The 12,881-nt window shown below is 39.1% G+C and overlaps 1 protein-coding gene across 1 annotated transcript; it reads left to right on the plus strand.

Annotated features, from left to right (window-relative positions):
* The first annotated feature begins 106 nt into the window (after nt 1-106).
* On the plus strand, nt 107-11,779 carry cenpi (centromere protein I). Its single transcript, XM_026331280.1, has 20 exons — nt 107-353; nt 893-1,030; nt 1,871-1,989; nt 2,298-2,405; nt 3,393-3,441; nt 3,568-3,614; nt 3,883-3,972; nt 4,067-4,198; nt 4,789-4,929; nt 6,299-6,419; nt 6,701-6,795; nt 6,940-7,057; nt 7,303-7,367; nt 7,526-7,638; nt 8,527-8,662; nt 8,974-9,098; nt 9,432-9,480; nt 10,057-10,275; nt 10,690-10,731; nt 10,873-11,779. Exons 1-20 carry the CDS (start codon nt 182-184, stop codon nt 10,954-10,956), a joined length of 2,163 nt encoding a protein of 720 aa, XP_026187065.1. The 5' UTR covers nt 107-181; the 3' UTR covers nt 10,957-11,779.
* The last annotated feature ends 1,102 nt before the right edge of the window (nt 11,780-12,881 follow it).

Consider the following 12,881-nt stretch of genomic DNA (forward strand, 5'->3'; position numbering starts at 1 on the left):
AAAGCTTGACTATTGTAGTCTCTTCCGTAGGGTGACAGCAAATGGACTACAACTGCCGGGAAGCAACCCAGCGGATGAAATATAATGCGCAAGCGCAGAACAAACGGCCGCGCGGAAGATTTGAATGTCTGAGGACGGATAGCGTATAGAGCACAACGTTTTAAGTTTTAGCAATGTAGAAATGGCTACAGGGCTAAATGTGACGGGTCCGTTGATTTCAGACCCATCGTTTCCAAGCGACCAATCGGTATCTAGTCGGAGCATCAACAAAAGTCTGAGAGTCGCGGAAAAGGAAAGAAGAAAGCTCGAGGCGGAGGATCCGTTTGTCCTGGCCCTGAAGTATTTCTCTGACGGTAGGCGTCGACCCAAACATTTAACTAGCGTTCACTTAATGAGCCACTTAGGGTTAGGGTTAGGGTTTCCAAGGGTACTAACTGGGTCTAAGTTACACATTAAATTACCGCAAGTGAAAACAGGGCCACGAGAAACAGACAAAGCCAAGAAAAATCGTAAGACGACAGGCGGTGTTTATGTTCCTGTTTTGGGGAAGCGGCTTAGCGTTACTGATAGCTAAGAGCTGGTTAAGGATACGTTTTTCCTTAGCTTACTTTCAGTAGTCTCCAACACAGCTAGGGTTGATAACATCATGAACTGAATTAACAAAACAGCAAGTTTAAAGGGAAACACTAGCTTTTAACATCTATCATTTTACTGTGTGCTTCGGAGAGGATGCTAGAATTTATCTAGGCTGTTTGTTTTTGTCATTACTGTTGGAACTAATATGCTTATTGACAGTACACACGAACAAAAAAAAATCATTTGAGAGTATTTGTATTTGTTTTTTATGTTACCATGTGCGTACTCTGATGTGCGCCACATCTCCCTCCCCCAGTTGAAGCAGGTACTCCTGTGATTGGGAATGATGAGTTTGAGAAGAACCTGGTGCAGGTGGAGAAGGTGGCCTACAGTAAAGGACTTTCCCCAGAGGGCATCTCTATTATGCTGGAGTTTTCCATGAGCCTCCGTATGGGTAAGATGGTCACTTAACATCAACTGTGGACTAGGCATTAATTGTGGAATACACGGATTGGCCATGGCATAATGATCACATCTCTTATTGTGTACAAAATGAGGCAGTTGGTTGGCAATTGTGTCAATCTGTTGTTCACTTGTGTAAAACTGTTTGCTTCTATAGTTATACTCTCAGGAAGAGCACACATTTGTCTGCCATTCAATGAAAAAGATACGTAAAAGGAGCAAAAACTGGTAATGAGGAAAAGTTGGAGATCCAATTTTTTTGGCCAAGTATAACAGCCTCCTCATCTAGTTAAGATTTCACCACTATAGTTGCTGATTTTTTTTTTTTTCTTTTCTTTTTGTAGAGACCTTCCATATGTCCCATCCCATTACACACCAGTTAAGTGTACATCTGTACAGGTCGTTGGTCTGTTACAGGGGTGGGCAATCCATGTTGCTTGAGGACCACTGCCCTGCTTGTTTTCCAACTATCCCTGCCCTACCTGATCCAGGTTATCAGCACTGGGTAGGGCAGCAATAGTTGGAAAGCAAGCAGGGCAGTTGCTCTGTGTGCCCACTCCTGATCTATCACAATTGCTACAATCTTGATTGCATCTCAGTCGATGCCGAAAATTCCCTTACAGTACTGTTATTATGGCACTGTTAACTATCAAGCCACTGAATTTAATTGACAAGAATGCTGTATCTATTATGTACTGTATGCAAATTGATGAATTGTACCGTCTTTCATTCTGCTAAAAGTGAAGGAAAACCTGTGTGTGTGTTAACATATATATATATATATATTTTCAGTCCTTCAACAGATTTAATTTTTGTGACTTTTTCTGTGCAGGAAATGCTCCATGTGTCAGAGTGCTGAAGTGTCTGATTCCTGCCACTGTGGTACCACAAGAGGCTGTTGTTCGAGCAGTGGCCTGGCTGTGTGTTGGCAAAATACCTATCAGTGCTCAAGTGGGTGCAAAAATGTTATTTACATTTGTAGAATGGCTTGCCTGGTGTTTTTCATTAATATATTGATGTTTGAGTAATTCACAAGTACTGAATGTTGGTTGGAAGAGGTGTATATCACCTTCAAAAAATTACTTTATTTTAATTACAAGGTTTGCATTAGTAATCCAGTCAAAAGACAAAAAAATTGTGTTCTAATAATAATAGTTGGAATTATAAAATATTTAAGACGTGTGGTTTTAATTCTGTATGCGTTATTAAGATTCTACTAACATTAATACATTTCTGTGTTTTGTTTATTGTTGTTTCAGGTGCTTTTCATAAAATGGGTGTTGACTGTATTTGACATGATTGATGCAAAGGACCAACTACGAGCTATCTATGGCTTCATTTTCAACTTTGTCACAGAAGAAAACCTAGTATGTATAATAATGATCTTTTGAGTCTTGTAATAAGCTGTTGAGTAAAACCTAATTGCAACAGATAAAGCAAACATTTACAGTTATTAAGTTATTAAGAGTTCAGTGCCTCATAACACTGGTCTACAAATTTTGGGAAATTATCGACCAAGAAAAACTGTGCTAATACTTTGATATTTTTGTTTAGATTAATTAAAAGAACAGGTGATAAAGGTGCTGGTTGGTTAAAGTTTAAGATATTTCATGATGTTTGCCTACAAATGGATGGGGATGTCTGATGATCATGATGCCTCATAACTTCTCGACAAAGTACGCTAGAACAATGAAAATGGTACCACATGAAAATTTATTAATTTATCTTCACTGTGATACTAAAGATTACCTAACTGTAGTTTATTGGTCTTTCATTAGCAAACGTTATGTTGTTGGTATCAATAAAAAGATAGATTTATAATGATCTGTGTGGCACTATTCTTGTTGCTAATCACATTTTGCAGAAAAGTTATGGAGCATAATTTCACACCCCCGTCATAATTTTTGAATTATTTTTGATGCAATTTTGACCTAAAGCTGTAGCTTAAAAACTCGAGCCAATTAACACTCAGGACTTAATTTTTATTTATAAGTGACCCCATTCTGGTAAAATTTAGCTACTTTCATTTCTGAGGCTTTCTCCTTGTAGACCAGTGTAACCAGAGGCCTGTTGCAGGACACACCTTTCCTAAGTTGTGTCCCCAAAAGTCCCTAAAATCTGAAACTGAAAATAGGCTATGTTCTAGGTTTTACCTATGACCTCACCCAGAGTGTTCAGTAAACCTGCTTCTTGGAGCAGGCCTCTGTCATTCATTGTCAGTACTTAAATGTTATTGTTATTGTTGGTTCACACATAAACAATTTATCTGTACAATAAAATGACTGCAAAACAGTAATGCGATATAGGATCCACTGAAGTGTGATTTGAAGACAATATATTTTGACTGTTTTCAGTGTCCTTTTATTTGCCATCTGTTGTACCTTTTGACCAGAAAAGAAAGTGGTAAGTCACACATTTTTATGTCTAAAATATGATCCACATTTATACTGCTAATTCCTCTTCGTCTTTTTACTATTATCATCACATCTGCAAGCATTAATGACTGCTTTATTTTTTTCCTCATTGTAGTGCGAGTGTTCAGAGTCAGGAAGCTGCTGGAGCTACAGTCTAAACTGGTAAGTATCCTACTGATTACATGTCATCTAGACTAATTTATCAAAGCTACTATATTATTTCCATACTCGGTCTGAAAATCTATCTGATGATAAATTGTTTTTTTTTGTTTTGTTTTGTTTTTTTTAATACACTCTACACCTCACTCTCAAACAGTTACCATTTCTATATCAATCATTACTGTGCTTTACATTATTAAAATGATCAATAAAAATGTTAGAAATGCTGAGTACAAAGATGTTGTGTGTTTATTTGTTCTTGTTTCTTCAGGGAAGGCAGCCATTCCTCCTGCACCTACTGTCTCTTTACAAAGTGTTTTGCCCTGAACTGGTCACACTTTCCATTCAGTCACGAATGAAGGTTTGTACACGCAGTTAGTGCACATTCTGTTGTAAAACTGTGTGACCATCATGTCTAAAGCATCAGTAAAATTATGTTTTTTGCGTTGTTACAGACTGGCTTTAGGAACCACAATGCCCCCTGGAAGTCAGCGCTGATTGCTGTCCAGAAGAGGAGCGGCTCCCAAGTTGCCTCCAGCACCAGTTTGCCCTTCATGATTAAAGAGAAGACCACCTCTAGGAAAAGGGTATGAAGTCTATTTACGTTGCATCAGATGCAATGCTTAGTGTATTTGTAGTTAATACTGCCGCTTGCCAATGAGGTTCCACCACTTCCACCTCCATCTCAGCATTCCCCCATAGGCTCTCTTGGTTTTCTCCAAGAGGTGAGATTGCTACCGTCACTCTCTGTTCTTATTGTGTGAAATTAAAATCAAAGTATGTTTGTAGGGAGAAACATGCCCCGGAGATGCCAAGTATAAAGGCAGCAGCTAACATTTATTTTTATTAGTAAATGAATCTGCTGATTATGTTCTTGATTAATTGCTTATTTTATGAAATGGTAAAAACGCATAATATGGTATTCCATGGTCATGTCTTTAGTTTACTTGTTTTGTGTCTAGAACAATTATTTATTCACTTTTTATTTTATATACAAAGCAAGTAACCAATTATTTGATAAGGAACATAATTGTTACAGCTACTGTGTACTACTGTACACAATTTATTCAAAGTCATTTTATCCTGATTTGAACTTTTATTTCATAAAATGTAATGGTATAAGCTAGCCCAACCTTGCATTGATTGTTTTTCTTCTTTTATTGTGTTTTCTCCTCAGAAACACTGTTTGGAATTTCCAACAATGAGTGGTTCAGTCAATAAACAGGCCCAGACTGAGCCTTCTGTCAGCAAAAGGGTGGTCCCCCTGGTGCAGCTGCACTCGTTTGCTCAGCTCCTGAAAAATATGCACTGTGTAGAGGTATGTTCTCCTAGGATTTAAAAAAAAAAAAAAAACCTTCAGCTGTGGGGTATTGATGTGTGGGTGACTTGTGACCCTGTACTATGCAATTTCTCAGTCTTGTAGCTTCCAAAGTTCAGCTGTTAGTCCACTAGGCCCAGCACACCTGCAGTGGGAACAAATGGAATATATTTTTACTATTACATTTGAATATCACTGGTCATTTAATCTGCAGAATAAAATGTATGCCACTTTCTCCTTGGGAGGCTTAACCACAGTCCTTTTAAATTGTGATGTATCATCATTGCCACAGGGTGGTGCTGTAACACTGTTAATGGTGGCATATCGTTGCACGGGGCCACTAACAACTTTTGTCAGAGATGAACCACAGCAGATGTGGCCAGGGGCTGCTCTCTGTTAATTAGATTAGAGCATAAACCAGCTTCATGAGCACTGTACTCGTCATTTGTCAGGCCATTGATCTTTTTACAGATATCAGTAGTTTAGCAATCCTCTATCCTCAGTGTAATGAAAGCAAAAAACCTGAGATGAGATGAATCTGTGTAGTTCATTTGACAAACTAAAGCAAATGGTCATTTAAAGAGGCTTCTTCATAAATGCCTATTTGTCCTGCAGATTCACTGACCCGATAAACCAATATAAGCCATTTTAAATGGCTAGTGGACTTTTATATGTCATGCTACATAAATTCACCTCTTTCTCTGCCTGAAAAGCCAACGTGAACAATAAGCATTTTAGGCTGTGATGTCCAAGAAACCTCTAGTTTGCCTTGCCTCAGGAGGGACAGCTTAGTACAATCAATCATGCTTATAAAACTATTCTCACACAGTCATTAACAGAGGATCATTGATTACTTCCCCATCACCTACACTCCCGTTGTCAAAAGCAGAACGATGCTTTCTCAGTTTAATGATACAGTTGCTCCATAATTATTGAGGAGCTGAGCTGTGTCCATTCACAGTGTCTCCTCAATTTAATTTATCTATTGTACTGACAAAGTCTTGATATTGGGAGGCAGCTTTTCAGAAGGGGCTGTATATGGATTTTGTTGGAAGAAATGTTCCAATGGCATTATGGGGATTGCTGGATACTGAGGAAATAGCTCAATTGGTGCAGACTTGATGAAAATAAGTACACCAGCATCTGTTGAATTTCTTTTCATAGCATGTAAACAAATTGATATGAAACAGATTTGATGCGATCAAGCTCACAGATCAACTGTTTTGTTTTTGATGTAATGTTTGAATGTTATGTTGCAGTTTGTTTTTTGATTTTCCATTGTTTCTCTGGGCTTTGTATATCAGTTATCATTTTAGCCTTTCCATCATACTTTTGTTGCATGTGTTTCCTGTTTCTTTACTTCTACAAGCTTCCTGCTCAGATGGGCTCACTGCTGGGCTCCAGTCTGGCATTGCATTACCTTGACTGTGTACAGGATGAGTCTGCCCTCCTACGCCTCAACTTCTGGCTAGGCTACGCTCTCCATGAAGGTAACTGAGGGGAGGAAGGAACTACAAAACTTCTTTGACACGCTCTATCAGAAAGATTCTGTATATCCCTAGCAAAGCTGACCTTGAGTTGAACCCCAACACATTGCCTAGTTGGCATAACAAAGCGGTTCCTTCAGAGGAGGCTTTCAAAGAGGCAGGGGGTGGGGATATCTGCTTGTGAAAATATAGCACATCTGAAATTTTCTGCTCTTTTCCTTTTTTTTTTTTTTTTTAATTTATTTCCCTGAATTTTTCACTCACTAAATATCTTTTTTGTTAAGAATTTTTGTTCTGCGGTGATGGAGGATCCTCTCAGAATTTAGAAGAGGCTCAACAGTTTTTAAACAAGTTGCTATTCACGCAGGACTTTCTCCAGGTGAGCCTCACTTGTCACACACCAAATGTTACATCTCTACTACTTTTTCCTTTATTTATTTATTTTTTTCCAAAAGCCTCATGCTTAGATGACCCCTGCCGTAAAGCATCAAACATTGATTTCACATGATCATTTCTCCACCAGGAGGGGTTTTCCAGTTCAGAGGCATTTCTCTACAAGTTCCTCAGGGTTTGGGATGGTTCCCTCCTCCGCTCACAGGTCCTTGGCTTGCTGAGCAACATTCCTGTTATCCCCAGTATAAGTAAGTTTGGCATCCCCATTCTGCTATTTTCACTGACCATCTCTTTATTGACCTTTTAATTTTCTTTTTGTCTATCTTTGTCACCCATCTTTAAACACATAATTACTTTCAACACCAACCTTGCTCTCTACTTGAATTCAATTATAGACATCATCCCATGTTAACAAAGCCTGTCGTATAGGAATTGTGTTTAAAGTGCATTTACTTATTTGACTGTTATAACTGTGACCTTCTGTCTCCTTCAGAAATTGGACAGTTTCTGTTTGAGCCCCTTATGCAACTGTTCTTCACATCTTCACTGTTTTTTAAGGTAGGCTTTCCTCTCTGTTAGAACAGCCCTACTCCTGCTGCAGGCTTTTGCTGTAAGTTAATAGTTAAGATGCAACAGAGTATAAAGTGGTGATTAAGGGACCTGTATTAACTGTATGCTTAGTGCTCCTCCTCTTTGTTTTATGTGTGTGTCTGCAGTGTGGACTGATTGAGTGTCTTAACAATATGCTGTCAAAGTGGCTGTGTTGGAACACGGTGTATTGTCTGGAGGACAACTTGGACATCAGCCCCAACAAAAGCCACACCTCCATGTAAGTCTCACATCTATTTCCTGCTACTTGTTTGTGCCCTGAGCATAAACAAGTAGCAGACCTGTAACACTTGATGAATTTACTTAAGAGTATAAGGGTTGTGGCTCTTTAAGGTTTTACTTTCTGTTTTAAGCCATTTCTTCCCACATCTAACAAGTTCTTATGGAAGTGAAGGTGTTGCTTCTTTTTTTATTTTATTTTTTTTTGTCCAAATATGAAGCTTAACAGTAAAGTATCTTTTTTGTATTGTAATTATGTCAGATTTAATCTTGTCCGAAGCCTCACATCTGTCTGTACAGTAGCTTGTTTGCTTTAATTTAAGCTAATTATTATTTACTAGCAACCAAAGCAGCTAAGGCAGAAAGTTGTATTGACATATTTTCCGATTTCGTTTTAAGCCCATTTATTTATCAAATTGTTTAACTGAAAGTTGTTTGGAGACAAAACAGTAATATCCAATTAAAAGATTTTCCAGCTTTCAAATTAAGGGGTGGAGTCAGAGTCAATTATGTTTAAATATCTGGGCTTCATCTGTATCGAGTCCTCACATCAGTAATCCCACAACAAATGGTCCACCAAGTAGAGAGGTTGCTGCTGTTTCCAAACACACCTCTGGTATTTAGCCACAGTATATCTCAAAGATTAGATGTCGAAATCATTGATTGTGTGTTTGTGTACTCCTTCTAACATCAGTCTTGATTGAGTTTTTGTCATATGTAATGTAATGAGCTGCTGCTTTGGCTGACTTGGGAGCTTTGTACTACCAGAGAACTGATTCCCTGAGCAATGCACCAAGGGCAAATCAGCTGACTGGGGTTATAACATGGCACAAAGTGCTAGTGCTCTGATTAAAGTGTCTCTGACTCTATGCTCTGCCCTCTGTTCCAGAAACATGACTCTGACAGACTTCAAGGATTCATTGATGGAGCTAGTTCACTTTGTGGGTCGACTGGCCTCTGTGGGCCTTCAACTTGAGGGCTATAACTCTCTCCTACTCAGCTTCATCCTGGACTTTTATGAGACGGTAAATGAGCTGATGGTAATAATTAAAGCTGTTTTGTGAGCTGTGCTTGGGCATCAGAAGTGCTTCTTAAATAACTAACTTTATTTAAAGTCGTCTGCACTCAATGGTATGGCTTATCTTTACTGAAATTGTCTGAAAATTAATTGAAATAGAAGTGCATGTGATTTTAGTCAATTTTTTTTGTTTTACATTTATTTATTTTTTTTTGATTGGCAATTTAACTTTTTTTGGCCGGGGGGGTTAATCAGCAGCACCTAGAACTGTAATAAATAATTTTTTTTTTTTTTCTCTCTCTCTCTCTCCTACTCCAGGTGTGTGACATGTTCGTGAAGTATGAGCTCCCCCTCGTGTTGGTTCCCCCGGCTGGGGTCTTTTACCCAGCCCTGTTTGCCACTGACCCTGTCAGCGTGGACCGACTGGCCTACATCATGTACAGGTGAGCACCCTTCATCTTGCCATAGAACTACTGCATATACACCAGCAGCAACTGTGTATGTTAACATGTATTTGAAACTGGAACAGACCACAAATCAAATGGCTTCATTGCACCTGGATGTTAATGATTGATATATGAGAATATGTGAAATTCAAGCATTTTCAGCATTTATAAGTCGAGGATTTAAGAATATAAATCCTTACAGTGTTGGCTTATTGACCACACCTGAAGGTTTTGAAATAATTTTACCTAAGCCAAATATTTTTTTTTTTCTAGAGAACAAACTGTGAAGTGCATTCATAATCAATGCTCATTGCTCTTTCTTTTGTTTAGATACCAGGTGAACTTGACAGAAGCCAAGAGTCACAGGAAGCAACCAAAGGTTAAAAAAAAATAAATTTTTTTTTTGTTCTAAATGAAACATTGTGATTTCATTGTAATGATACTTCAAGAAGACACTGCTTAAAATCACCGCTTGAATCACAGATTAAAAAATAATGCAGAGAAAGTTCTCTTCATAAAGAAGACATCAGTATAAACACTTTGAACTAATGTCCTATATTTTAAGTATGTAGGAGCTGTACACCTTATAGTGATTTTGACAGACTTTAAATTACTCAGCTCTTTAGGAATCCACTTGCACATAGCTGCAGCTGATAACCCTTTTAATACCTTCTCCGATGAGGAATTAAAAAGTTGTTGATTTTAATACAGCTGCCACTGTGAGCTGTGAATTTACAAGTACTTGTCAGGCAGGAAGTACGCGCCCCTGAAAATGTCACTAGTACGTTTTATGAAGAAAAATGTATTTCATAAATGACATGCAAATGAATCAGCACAACAATGTCTAGATGTGAAACTTTGAAGATCTGCAGTGTTTCAGCTGTGCTCTGCTTTGCTTTTGTCACGTTCTTTTGTTTCTTCTCATTCTGTCTCACCCTTTGATTTGGTTTTTCAGAAGGCCTGTCGGATCAGCCACCACACACTTTGTGACTTCAATCACTATATGTCTGTCATGGTTAACTGCCTGTGGAACTCCAAAATGTTTGAACCAGACATGGGTATACAGCTGAAAGAGGAGCTGCTCCTCAAGGCCAACATACCTGAGTACTGGGAGAGCTTTAACTTCATCCACCACCCTGCTTTCTTGAGCTACGCTGTTGACTTTCACCATAAGGTGAGTGTGAACTATTTATATGTGATGTTTTAGAGATATGTGAATAGGATCCTCTCCTATGAAGCCCACAAAATGTTTGTTCTGTATACCTTTTAACAAAACTTGCTAAAAATCTCTGTAAGCGTCACTTGATTTATCAACATGCATTTATCAGCTGCCTGTGCAGTTTGGTTATTAGACTTACAGCCAGGACAAAGAGACAAATGTGCTATTAATGTAGTCTTTGTAGAAGACACATTAATACAGAAGGACGTTATATTATTAATAGGTGCTATGTGGAGTCATTGCTTTCATCATGTTTAATAATATACGTTTTTTTTTTTTGGGTTTGGTCTAACCGCAACATCCAGCAGCGATCTTGTGAGATTTACCAGAGTTAGCTGACAGTGAATATTAATGTTCTCTCTTTATCAGTGTTGGCCAGGAAGACAGGACATGAATCTTAATTCCATAAAGGTATGAGGGGTCTCTTTTTCATTTATTATAGACTTTACATGCACTTTGGTGTGGATCAATTGCATTTCGTTAGGAAACATGGATTTTGATCATAGAAATCTTCAGATGCCTTCAATCTGTGTTTTTGTATGTGTGTTCTAGTATTCCAAGCCATGGACCTGGTACCTGGAGTATCTGTACAGTCAGGGGTATGATGGACTTAAACAGTTTGTTTTAGTCATGTAGCCAGAGGAAGGTTCTTGGATGGGCACCTTGACTGACCTGACCAGTCAGTGAAAACTTCCTTCTGTATTCAGTGACTTTTAATATTGCATCACACATTGTCGTGTGTGCACTAATAGTTAATAAGTTTTTCTTAATATTTGAAAATGCATTTTTGGAAGCGGAGGAGTACATAAGTGAGCAGGCACTGCACCCCAAAATACTCCAGGCCCAGTTTGTTCAGAGCAAACTGACAGCTGACAGCAGGCGACCGACAAGCCTGTCCCCACAGCAGAGGTAGATTCTCAGTGGAGATGAAAAACAACCACTTGCCCATCTTACCAACATGTACATATTTTATTTTTTATCTCTTCCTGCTATATGAGCATGTTTTATGTAAATAGATTTATGTGTTTATTGTGTTGCCAGAAGCCGTATCAGTAGTAGAATCAAGGTCAGTAAATGAAAGTTTAACACTTGCACATTATTGAAAATAAAAGAGAAAATGGAAATCAGCCTGTTGGCATAATAAAATGCAGCAGTACATCACAGTTGACAGGACACACATTAAAATGTTGTCATTTGCCCTAACATCAAATGGATGTTTTTGCACCTTCAAACATCATCAGTCATTTAAGTTTTACAGGTATGCTATTCTTATCCTTTATAGTTAGTTGCTCTGCCACCTGGAAAATACCGTTGTGCTTTAATTGAGGGACCCATCTGGATGGTTAATAGGCATCTGGCTCTGTTGGTACTTTTGATAATGCTGAGTGAAATCACTGTGCTAGATACTGTATGTGCAGGGAGCAGTGTTAACATGTCAAATACATAACCTCTGTGTTTATGTGTGTTGTCCAGATTTCTTCACTTCAATGAAATTGTGAAAGTAACAAGACAGTGTGGCAGAGTTTGCCATTTATTCATTCATCCACCACTGTATTGTTTTTAACCTAAAGGTCTCTTTCAGAACAACCAGTTTAAAAGTCCTCTCAGATCGCCCTCTAAATGACAGAAGGATGAAAGTGCTTATTGTTTGAAGATGTCTTTAACAATAGCAAGCACAGACATTTAGAAATGTGGCCATCACAGCTTTTTTTTTTTTTTTTTTTTTTTTTTTTTTTTTTTTTTTACGGGCTCTGAGCTTCATTGAAGTTTCAATCCAGTAGCAGAGGAGACGTGCTTCCTCATCCTGGAGCCGAGTCTCGACAGTTTTATGGACAGTTCCCTCCGAGCGGTGACTTCAGAGCCTCCATCCTCTCACAACGCACCGAGCCACTGAAGTTTCCTGTTAGTGTTTCATTGTATTCCAGCTCTGGCTGATGATATTCCTCGATGAGCTAGTTAAACCCGCCGGATGAGACGTCTGGACGTGTGCTGTGGCGCTGGTGTGAATGAGCGGAGCCTCCTTAAAGGCAGCAACCCGCTGATGTCAGCGTCAGAGACTCCGCCGCCGGTACAGCGCTGCGCCGCTCCGCCGTTTCAAATCTCTCTGCGCTGCCGCTCTCCTCACTTTCTTCAGCTCATGTCTCGCCTCCATTCACGGGAGTAGCTTATTTGAGCATCTTCTCCAACGCGTTCAACTGAGCGCTGTCTGTCCTAGCGGAGCCGGGTCCTCGCCTTAGGGAGGACAAAGGTAAGGTTATTGATGAAAGCTGCTTTTATTTCTATAAGGGTTTTCCTGCAGGAGGAATGTGTAGGTAGCAGCCGGGCAAAGGAGGGACATGGTGTGACAGTGACAGGCTTCTTAAATTACCTTTGGGTTGGTTACTCTTGCGCATGCTGGCTTCTGTGCTGCAGTTAGGCTACTGTCCATCTAGTGCGCACAGTTTGGCAGCTGGGTGTTTTTTATTTTATTTTATTTTATTTTTTTAGCCAGACGGCATCTGTGTGATGGATGGATGAGGTTTAGGAGGTGAGTGTCAGGATACCTACAGCCTGAGTGCCTC

Source organism: Mastacembelus armatus, chromosome 10 (assembly GCF_900324485.2).
Source record: "Mastacembelus armatus chromosome 10, fMasArm1.2, whole genome shotgun sequence".
In the NCBI taxonomy this organism is placed as follows: Eukaryota; Metazoa; Chordata; class Actinopteri; order Synbranchiformes; family Mastacembelidae; genus Mastacembelus; species Mastacembelus armatus.